Source organism: Anolis carolinensis, chromosome 4 (assembly GCF_035594765.1).
Source record: "Anolis carolinensis isolate JA03-04 chromosome 4, rAnoCar3.1.pri, whole genome shotgun sequence".
Lineage (NCBI taxonomy): Eukaryota > Metazoa > Chordata > Lepidosauria > Squamata > Dactyloidae > Anolis > Anolis carolinensis.
In genome coordinates, this window is record NC_085844.1 from 22,096,317 (window position 1) to 22,108,347 (window position 12,031).

Sequence of the window (12,031 nt, forward strand, 5' to 3'; positions counted from 1 at the left end):
CTTTTTGTAAAATTATTAATTATTCTTCTTTAAATCTATATATTTTTTTTAATCTGATATATTTTCTGATTTCAACCTCTGGAATTTGTTCCATGTTAGTGAATGGGGTTTTGCAAAAAATTACTAAGTGTAAATGATGGTCATTTTATTTGTTACCCCATTTGGGTACATACAACAATTCAGGTTTTATTTTTGCTATGTAAAAATTGATAGACTAGATTTCTATTTAAGCCAACGTGTTAGAATTCTTCCATTCAGTTTTCTTTCTTTCATGTTGATATTATTAGAACACACATTTTATTTCAAAATTCATCAAAGAGAGATATTTAGCTATTTATATGAATGTGTTCTTTGATGTTTAGATTTTCATAGATTAGAGGATTGTGAAGTGTCCTAAAGACCCTGACATTCTTAATGAGGAAAAAAAGAATAAGTATAGTTTCAGCAAAATAATAGCCTAAACTGGGATTTTAATTCTTTGCTGAAGAGTCTGAGAAAGCTGCCAGAAATGATGAACCTTCAGTTTAAAATCTGTGACCTGTAACAAATTGTTTCGGCAAGACGGAAACATGGATGGATACAATTATGTTTCAAAAATGATGCAATAATGCTAACTTTCTTCAGTATATGTATATGTGATAAGTAACCTTTTCCAGGTATTTTAAAATCGCTTTAGGGTATTTTTAGGCATGGGTGATATTGCTAGTGTAATTTTTCACATTGCACGCCATTCTGTTATTATCCCTGTGAGGCTTTTTTTTCAAGTTAGGTAACAGAAACATAATGTAAATTTAATGAGTAAAGCCCTCTCACCCATTTTATTGCAATTTAAAGGGTAGCAAATTACTTGGGCAACAAGTCACACGATAAAAATCTTTTTAAAAAGTGGGTTTTCAAGCTCCAATATACCTATATCTTCAGTGTAGTTGTAGGTCATCCCTAAGCATTTTCTTGGTGATGAAAAACAGTACTGTAAGTCAACGGCTCTCCACCTTTGGCCTTGCTAACATTTTGGACAACATGGCTAGTGATCAGGGATTCTGGGAGTCGACTTTCAGAACATCTAGAAAGCCAAAGGTTGAAAACTACTCTTATAAGGATTAATTGCTTTAATTTCATGTTATGCTATTTTAATAGAAACGGACATTACTTTTACTCCAATGGTATCGTACTGTGAAATATGTTCATGGTATTCATTTTAAATCTCATATATTCATAATTAATTTCTGTTACTCCTTGGGTAGAAGAATTAATCAGCTATCCGCACATTCTACTTTTTTTATAGATATATTCAACAAAATGGTTTTATTTATAATAAGGGGTTTTGCCACTAAGGCCCTACGAATTAGTCCTTGTACAAGCAGCTGGTTTCTCTTTGAGAAGGTCAGGGCAAAGTTCTGTGATGAAGTTTAGAAGTACTGCAGTGCAGAACAGTTGTTAAATCAATGTTCGTTCCCAGAGTTCATTATAAAAACTTGAAGTCTCTTTATAGCAATTCCAGTCAGCATCTTGTGTAATTAATTATACTGCACTTTGACTTTGTTCAGGACAAGGTAAAATAATATTTAGTCTTCTGACCAATTGTTCCTTCATGAATAAAACAGATGGTAGAGTTTGCACGAGATGCTTAACATACAATTGATGTTCTATGAAGATGGATCCATGAACTCTTTTTTTAAAGCATATGGTGATTTTTCCCCAAATCATATTTTTCCCCTTGTCTTGACCTCATTCAGTGTTTAATTTTCTATCATCCATAATTTAATTTATCATTGTCTACTATGGGTGGAAACCAATTAAACTGTTCAGGACATAGTAAAACAAGGAGTACAATAACTATTCCCATATATCCTCAGTATCTGCCCCAGATATTCGGGGCCCTGTAGGACACATTTTGTGAGTCAGCTTGGAGGAGAAAGCCTCAATGTGGAAGCAGACTTCTGTCTGAACAATATTGATTCTGCTATATATCATGCATTTTTATACAGATATTTTATGGCAACTTGATTTTTGCTACTTTTAGTTTCTATGTAGACTAAACATGCTACAAGGAGCAGTTTGCTGGACCTCTCCCATTCATTCTGAAGAGAGGATTTCCTTACAGAGAGATCAATGTCATAAAGGGGAGTCCTTGATAAAATAATATTTAGACCTATAAATAATAATGATTAAAAATAATGCGAAAAAAAGAGAAGTGTTTAGAAGTTTTGATTTTCACACCCTCAGTTGCTGAACTCATATTTTAGGCAGCAAAGTGTGTTGAAGTGCTGAGCTGCTGAATTTGCACACCGAAAGGTCGCAGGTTCAAATCCCAGGAGCGGAGTGAGCGCCCGCTGTTAGCTCCAGCTCCTGCCAACCTAGCAGTTCGAAAACATGCAAATGTGAGTAGATCAATAGGTACCGCTCCAGCGGGAAGGTAACGGCGCTCCATGCAGTCATGCTGGCCACATGACCTTGGAGGTGTCTACGGACAACACCGGGCCCTTCGGCTTAGAAATGGAGATGAGCACCAACCCCCAGAGTCAGACATGACTGGACTTAACGTCAGGGGAAACCTTTACCTTTACTATGACACGGTTAGCCAGAGCCGATTTCTTTCTGATCTCTATCCAAATACGGATCTTTCCACCAAACCAACCCTGCTATACAGAGGGTTGGATAACATTGCAGAATAAACCGGTGTGTGCTGTAGGGAGAGAGGTGGACTATTAGGTTGAGATGTTTAACACATTTAACATGTACAGAAGGCAGATCTTAGGTTCAACGTTTTTAGTTGTTTTAAGTCCCCCCCCCCAGAGGCTTGCATCCAGTTTAAATAAACAATCACCTCAAACTGTGATGACTCAATGGATTGGTTGGTACCCCCCCCCCCCCAGATCCATAATAGGGAAAAATGTTCTGGGATATTGCATGTATTACATATAGTTGTTGCAATTGCAGCAATTCATTCTACAAGTAAGGTCAAATCCTTACTATTCTTTTATGACACTCTGAAAATGTTATCCCCTCCCCTTAAAAAAAAGCATTTTTATGTATTTTGAAAAAGATTTTTCAAGATGAATGGAAATATTATATAGCGCTTCACAGATGTATTCTGTATATCAGATGGGCTTTTTTAAAAACAAAAAAATTCCTGATAAGCTCTAATCCCTTTTCCTTTTTCTAATAGTGTAAAGGGAGACATACGTACCTTACCCAGCACACAAAGAGCTCCCCACAAAAGATTGTGTCCTCATCCTCAGCCATAGTTGACTCCAAGATTTTGAACATGGTGCATTAGACTAAGCAGAAGAGAGAACTACCATTATTATTCTTATGCATTCCCTACGCCTGGTACTGTGAGTTGAGAGAGAATAACAAGAGCCCTGTGAGGATCTTCTTGTTGTTCAAAGAATAATCATAAGGACAGTGTTATTAGTATATTCTCCTGAAAAGCAAATGTTAAACATGGAAGCTAATGCAAATTGTTCAAAAATAAAACATATATTATGATTCTAGTTATAACAGAAAGACAAGTCTGCAATCTACAATGAATTATTTTAAAGAAATTGTCAGATTTCATGTGTCTTTTCATTTATTCAAAGGTACCTCATAGCATCTATGTAAAGCAGCTATCATCAGGTCAGCTTGGCAGTGAGTGTTGAAAAGTCAACCTGTAGTTGTCTTTTGCTGCCACTCATCAATTATATCTTCTATTCGTCTTCATATATATATTTGGTCAACTTTCCAATGAACTGTGCATTGTGAGTGTTATGGTTAACCTCATGTAAATAAACTAGTTAGTTGCCGCTTACCAAGTATTGTATCTTAATGTGATGAACAAAGGGCAATTTTATCTGATGAAATTGAGCAGAAAAAAAACACAATTCCAAAGAAAAAAGTTAGCATCCAGTGCTACTATGTGTCCCACAGGTTCTTCTTCCACTTTGACCCAAACTGCCTCCACTGGTGAGTTAGAGGAGGATATTGCGGCAACTGCTGGTGACATTTCTGTTGCTAGCACATCTGCTGATGTTACTGTATCCAGTGTTACTACTGTCACCAGCCATAGAGTTTCCGAAGAACAGCGAGGGCAAGCTGTGAATCTCAGGAAATCAGATCTGGAATCCGCCACTTCAAAGGAATCGGTCTCCCTTCAATCAGCAAATACCCAAAGTACCAGAAGACGGCCACGAAATGCTGAGCAGATAGAAAGAACTAAAGAGCTTGCAGTTGTTACTCATAGAGGTATTGGACCTTATTTTACTTGTGCCCATTTAGTCTACAGCTATAGATGTGTCATCTACAGTATTTCTTTTTATTTTCTAATTCCATCAATGAAAGTGTAGGAAAGGGCTGTATAAGAAAGGGAAATTGAAAATGATGTACTCAGCTGTCAGGATCTGGAAAATGGAGGGGATGGAAGGGTTCACCATTAAAAGTGACTGGATATTAATGGAAATTTGATGTAGACAATCCAGTGTGGCCCCTTCCTGCTCACCTAAATAAGCAAATACTATTTTGCAATGAGTACAGATATAGAACCTTTAAACATCATTCATGGCTTCCACTTTGAGTTCAAATGAAACTGCTTCCATTCATGTGGCATTCTTTTCTCATATTTTTTTCCATTTGTATTATTTTTCATGGGGATAAGTTCCGTCCTTATGGTTGCCTTCAAGCCACCATCTTTAATATTTGTGAAGTACTAGACACAAATCCGAGTATGATCAGAAAATGCAATTGCCTCATTGTATAGGCAAGAAGCCAACCTAAACTGGTTGTCATATCTCCATTTGGCTGCATAGTAGGAGAACTGACTTTTATCAACAACATTTAAAATAGTTGGTAAATAAGTGTATGCATATTAATTTTCAATTGTTTAATAATTTTGTATGATTGATGGTAAATTATAAAATTCAGTTTTGTGGAAGTACATTTTGTCCTATTTCATAGGACTCTTTTAGCATTGACTGTTGGCCAACTTCCAGCTAGAGGAAGGGAACAAAATATTATTCCAAATAGTATATTGGGAAGTGATAAATATTTATTAGAGCAGTTTGTTGGAATTTATCATCTGAAATACAATTTCATGTATCTATTTTTCAAAAAGTGACATAGAAAATACTTAAATTTTTATTGAATCAAATAGGGTTCATCCTGATGAAGACTAGGTTTTTAATAGGAATAGTTCCATAATGTAAATTTAGAAACCTCTGAAGTGCTGAATAACAAATGGTAATTAATTATTTTTTAATGGCAAATTATGTTAATGTAGAGTTTCTTGATTATTTGTTATGTGTATTGTACCCCTGACCCTTCCAATAAAGTCTTACTGAGATTCATGGCAGTTAAATACAGTAAGAATGAAAACAGAACATCCTAAAATAAAATCACAAACAGAGATAAAAACGGTCTAGTTTTAAAATTTTATTTTTTCTTTTCAACAAAATGCTAAGTTTAAAAGGAGATACACATACACACACCTTGCTGGTACTGAAATTATGTTATATTAGGTGTCACGGAGGGAATATTAAGTATTTTAGAAATCACACCTGAGTAGTTAATACATTAACCCATATTTTAATGAAAGCTGAAAAATTAAAAATAAGCTGTAATGCTGTTAATAAATTGCACCTGTTTAGAGTGAACACCGAGACTGTATTCCTAGGGTCATGTCATGCAGGGGGGTGACAGATCACTTCAGGGCATTTGTTTGCTAACAAAATTTATTTATTTTTCTAAAAAGAAAACTTTCTACAGGTATTAAACTGTGGCTTGTTGGCACCTGTCCTGAAATGTGGCTAAGGTTGTGCTATGTATTTGGATCTTTGCTTCATCTATTTAATCAGTATTCCGCCCTGAGTCCCCTCAGGGAGAAGGGTGGAGTAGAAATATTGGAAATAAATAAATAAATATTCATTTATTTACAGTATTTATATTATTCATGTTATCTCTTCTTTCTTGGATTTTTTTAGCAGTTTTATGTTAAGAAGCATGTTAAGTGTTAATTTTACTGTTTAAATCTGAAGTCATACTTTACTACTTACATATAGTTCAACAGGGTATCCATGGATTTTCTATCCACAGAATCAGCCATCTGCAGCTTAAAAATGCTTTTAAAATTCCAAAAGTGAAACACTGATTTTTCCATTTTATATAAGGATTTCATTCTCTATGCCTTTGTATATAATGGGAGGTGAGCATTCACAGATTTTGGTGTCCATGAGCAGTCTTGAACCAAACCCTAGTAAATAATATCAATGGTTCACTATACATAGAAAGGCCCCAGATTTTCAATTAAAATTGTTTTTTTAAAAAGATTTTTAGAGAACTGGCTCATGGATGTTGATGGGAATTGGCTTTCAATACAATGTACATGGCATATCTCCTATGTCAGTAGGATAGGGATTCCATTCACTTGCATTAAAGAAACCATTTAAAGTACTGGAACAACTGAGAACTATAGTTAGCATCCTGGATAGATCTTTCTATGCCTAGACCGAAACCTGGAGTGAATTTTCCCCTGTGATAATGGAGTCATCATCCAACACACATTAAGTGAGATTGATAATATACTGACTACTTTTTGAGCAGTATTTATTACTATACAAAACTGAAAATTGCTGTATATACTCAAGTATAAGCTGAGAGCAGGTTTAGGGCCCTAATTATGGATTTTAACATGGTCCATAGATAAATCAAGGATCTTTCCGCAGAGAGGGGAAAACTCAAATGCCATAACTGCAGCCATTTTCCTAGCCAGACATTAAAAAAGCCCAGAAGTGGTGCCACTGTATAAAGAGTAGAGGGAGTCTACACTTCTGAGATGATATAAGACATGCCTTTGGCTGTTCTATTCAGAGAAAGGCATGATTCCTTTTTAAATAAGAGTCAAGGTAAAGTACTCATGTTGACCCATGAATAATTCAGCCCAGGTTTTGAGGGATGATATTTTGACTAAAATGTCTAGACCTACACATAAGTATAATAGGCCACACTGTTGTTTCAATGCCACATGTTCTATTTAAGGGTGCTTCCAAACAGTGAATTTCAAAGGGGGGATAAAAAAAACTGAGACCTCAGAGCAAGTCCCCACACAGACCTGTCAGTCTTGGGCTTTCTTCCCCCGCCGTCCCTACAGCCCTTCTGTCTTGGGATAAAATGGAGGGTGGACAGGGGACATTCACCAGAAGTTCTTTTAAAAAATCACTCAATTATGTGCTGATCCTGATATATGCACATGCAAATATCTCAATGTAAAAACATAAAGATTCCCATGTGCACATATAAGCATCAGCACATAACAGTAGGATTTAAAAAATATCTGCCAGATATCCCTCTTTCCCCAGTTGCTTATTTACAATCCATTTAATATTATAAAGTTTAAAATAAATACTTTCAGATACCTCTAATAGCTCTCAGCTTCTCTTCTCTTTAAACCAGCTCAAAATCAGCTATGTTTCTGATCAGCTGTTTTAGACTTTTTAAAACCAGCATGGACTGAGGAAGCAGTCTCCACAGGGGGTAAAGAGGGAAATCCTGAACTTTACGTGACTGCAGGGCCACACAGTTATGGGGAAATCTGCTTTTTTTTCCTCCCAGAATTGGGATAAAGGAGGACTTTTTTTGAAACAGGCTTTTCTTCAATTGCTGATTGAGCATGCATTTAGTGCAAACGTCACCTCACCCCCAATCTTTAACCCATTCTCTCCCTCATTATAGCTACTGAGTGAAAGGTCCCAAAGAGAGAATGAAAGATCTGTTTATTTCAGTAGGCTGTGTTCAGTGGTTTCTTGGTGAGAGTATCATGATAATATTGTGCTAAGTTAACACAGAACAAACTGCTGAAAGAAAATAGGGAGATTAACATTTTCTTCTTTTGATTACTCTTCACATCCCTTCCTTCTTTCTTCCCATTTTATTTGGCTTCATTTGCTCGCAATGCAATTCAATTCATGTAAAATGTACTATCATGTCACTGATGTTAACATTGCATGGGTCTTGAGTTATCAACAGTTTATAACAACAGAGTCTAAATTATTTCAATATTGTAGTACACTGTTCAGAATTACGTAGAAAAAGAGAGATGGTTTTCAACTGTTACAAAACTCAGTACAAGGCAGTTTCAGTTCTGTCTTCCTTTACTAAGTTCACTTTGTAGTTATTTAACAGGTTGTTGCTGTTAATGTTTATCTTCTACTTTTTTCTGACTTAAGGTGACCCTAAAGCAAACCTATTATTATTGTTTTTCTTGACAAGATCTGTTCAGAGGGATTTACCATTGTTCTTACTCTGAGACTGAGAAAATGTAACGTGTCAAAGATACGTTTCCATCTCTGAGTGGAGATTTGAATCCTGGTCTCCAAGAGTCCTTATCTAACACTCAACTCACACTGTTTCATTTAGCATTTTAAAGATAAAATAATGATAAAGCTAGGATTTTGTGTGTGATTTAAAAAAAAAAAACAAGTGTGTGTGTGTGTGTGTGTGTGTGTGTGAGAGAGAGAGAGAGATAGAGATAGGAGAATCAGTTTTCCTCTTCTATTTTAGTAGTACAGCATGACATACTGCAAATCTAAAAGTAGTAATTGACTATCTGATATCTGAAGTTGCAGTTTTCCCACATATGTGATCTAGGATCCATTGGATCTTTGGAATAGTTCCTAGATCATATACGTGGGAAAACTGCAGATTCAGATATCGGACAGACAATTTTTGGTCACTGTCCACATACCTTCAAGGTAAAAAATGTACATGAAGTCTCAACAAACCATATTTGCCTCTTTAATTTTAAGAAGCATAATCCTAACTCACATTTTAAATATATATTTTTTGGAATATACAAGCATCAAGTTCAAAATTATTTATTTGTTATCAGTCCTGTGTCTTTGAAAGCATTATGCTCTAAATAGTTCATATATTTATCGAATATGAGATTTCAGTACAGCTACTTGAGGTGTGTTGCAAGAAGATGTAAAGAAATTGTACAAATTGGCTTAATTGACTATATGTTTAAGCCCAGGTTGTTTTACTTGTTTATTTTTAATTGTTTGTTTTATTTGTTTTGTTTTATCATTTTATATGACATTGAATGTTTGCCATCATTTGTTTTTGGAAGCTGCCCTGAGTCCCTTCGGGGAGAGAAGACGGGTTAAGCATAAAGATTTATTATTATTATTTTATTATGACACAGCAAACAAGATAGATATGCTGGATTTCGTTTCACAAAATCACAAGTCGAACACTTCCCAAGTGTCTAGGACTGTGTGATGTATTTTCGGATGATGCACGCAGATCCCAGCAGGGTGGCCTTTTGCAGCTGGCAGATCGTAATTTTGTCAATGTCTATTGTTTCCAAATGCCGGCTGAGATCTTTTGGCACAGCACCCAATGTGCCCATCACCACCGGGACCACCTGCACTGGTTTCTGCCAGAGTCTTTGAAGTTCAATCTTGAGGTCCTGATAGCGGCTGAGTTTTTCCTGTTGTTTTTCGTCAATGCGACTGTCACCTGGGATGGCGACATCAATGATCCAAACCTTGTTCTTTTCCACAACTGTGATGTCTGGTGTGTTGTGTTCCAGAACTTTGTCAGTCTGGATTCGGAAGTCCCACAGTATTTTTGCGTGCTCATTTTCCAATACTTTTGCAGGTTTGTGATCCCACCAGATCTTTGCTGCTGGCAGGTGGTATTTGAGGCATAAGTTCCAATGAATCATTTGGGCCACATAGTTGTGCCTCTGTTTGTAGTCTGTCTGTGCAATTTTCTTACAGCAGCTGAGGATATGATCAATGGTTCCGTCGGTTTCCTTGCATAGTCTGCATTTTGGGTCATCAGCTGATTTTTCGATCTTGGCCTTGATTGCATTTGTTCTGATGGCTTGCTCCTGGGCTGCAAGGATCAGGCCTTCTGTCTCCTTCTTCAGGGCCCCATTCGTGAGCCAGAGCCAGGTCTTCTCCTTATCAGCTTTTCCTTCAATTTTGTCAAGGAACTTTCCATGCAATGTTTTGTTGTGCCAGCTGTCAGCTCTAGTTTGTAGTGTGGCTTTCTTGTACTGGTTTTTTGCTGCTGTGCTTTGAGGAGTTTCTGATTTTTGACTTCAGTCAAAGCAGGTTCTTCACTTTGCTTTACATATTCTGCCAGGGCATGTTCTTCTTCTTTGACTGCTTGTTTGACTTGTAAGAGTCCTCTGCCCCCTGATCTTCTAGGCAGATACAGCCGGTCAACATCACTGCGAGGATGCAGTGAATGATGAATGGTCATGAGTTTTCTTGTTTTTATGTCCAAATTGTCCAGTTCCATCTGTGTCCAGTTTATGATGCCAGCAGTATATCTTATGACAGGTATGGCCCAGGTGTTTATGGCCTTGATGGTGTTGCCTCCATTGAGCTTGCTTTTGAGAATTTTTCTGACCCTTTGTGTGTATTCTTTGCTGACCACAGTCTTCACATGTTCATGCTTGATGTTGTCCAGCTGTAATATGCCCAGATATTTATAGGCCTCTGGCTGGTGACACTTTATTGTTTGGCCATTAGGCATATTTATGCCCTCACTTTCAATGATTTTTCCCTTCTTCAATGCCACTGTCGAACATTTGTCCGAGCCAAACTCCATGCTGATATCAGTGCTAAAAATTCGGACAGTGTTAGTCAGAGACTGGATTTCAGTTTCCGTTTTTCCATACAGCTTCAGGTCATCCATGTACATCAGATGCGAAATTTTGTGAGAATTCTTAGATGTTTGATAGCCGAGATTTGTTTTTTGTAAGATTGTTGACAGAGGGATCATGGCAAAATGAAAAGCAGAGGGGACAATGAGTCTCCCTGGAAAATTCCTCTCCTGATGTTGACAAGTCCATAGCTTTCATTTCCAACAAACAGTTCATTTTTCCAGTGCTCCATCATGTTTTCAATGAAGGTGCCAACGTTTTTACTAATCCCGATGGCGTCCAGGCACTTGATGATCCAGCTGTGTGGGAGTGAGTCAAAGGCCTTTTTGTAGTCAATCCACGTCATGTGAAGATTAGCTTTTCGGCTTTTACAGTTCTCCAGAATCATTTTGTCAATCAATAACTGGTCTTTTGTGCCCCTGCTTTTCCATTTGTTGCCTTTCTGTTCATCTGGCAAGATGTTTTTTTCTTCAAGATAGTCTTGAATATTATTATTATTATTATTATTATTATTATTATTATTATTATTATTATTACAAATCTACTTCATCCCAGGATTGATCTAATTTTATAGAGTCATAGAGTAGTCAATTGAATTTGTTCTTATTACCATATATTTAGTCAAGAAAATATTTATAGTATTGCCTTTTCAGTTTGTGTATGTGTTAGGTTTATAGTCTCAAAGCTTCAAATAAGGATCCAACTGAATTATTGGAAATCATGTGTTTTTTCTTGATAATAATTTGTATCACATATCTAGTTTCTAAAAATAATTTGTTACCAAATGAGTTTGTATTACTCTACTTGATTCATGTTATTATTTACTTGTTTTGTTGTTAGTCAATAAGTTTCTTAATTAGTTTCTAAAAAGTGGAGAAGGGATATTATTCTGTGTTCTGTTTGTATGATTGCAATGAAACGATTGAGGGTCAAAATATGTATTCTTTTACTATATGTTGAGAGGATGCTAGACAATTCACTTAATGTGTCTACAGAAAGTAACCCATGCTTAAGTTTAGTTGCAACTGACTGAGAATGACAATCTATTTAGGTGGAAAAGTGGAACAACTTTTTTGAAGTAATCTCATCAATTTAAGACCATTTATGTGTGCATTAAAATCTTTGTATAATGGATGCTGGCTGTGATGCTAATCCCATTTATTAAGAGAGGTTTGCCTCCTATAATGGATTTAGGTTAATCAGGAGTGATTTTGATTATACCTTTCCCTCCTTCACCTTCTTAAAAATGTTCTTCCTCAGCCTCATATTTTGCAACCTCAGAAGCCTTGGCAATTGTAAAGGTAATGCTGGCCAAAGGTGTTAAATTATGCATTTTAAATTAAGATTATGACAGTACAGGCAGACCCCAAGTTACAAACA

At 36.3% G+C, this 12,031-nt stretch overlaps 1 protein-coding gene across 8 annotated transcripts in view; it reads left to right on the forward strand.

Moving 5' to 3' along the window:
- The window catches only part of csmd3 (CUB and Sushi multiple domains 3), a 709,139-nt gene that overhangs the window by 338,355 nt on the left and 358,753 nt on the right, over positions 1-12,031 (forward strand). For 4 of the 8 annotated variants that reach the window (XR_010005888.1, XM_062980075.1, XM_062980076.1 and 1 more), the window contains exon 7: positions 3,913-4,227. The exons of the other annotated variants lie outside the window; for them this stretch is intronic. Coding sequence is in view for 3 of the 4 variants with exons in the window: in XM_062980075.1 (XP_062836145.1) it covers positions 3,913-4,227 (315 nt within the window). In the remaining variant the exon portion in view is untranslated. The remainder of the gene's footprint in view (positions 1-3,912; positions 4,228-12,031) is intronic. 8 annotated transcript variants of the gene reach the window in all.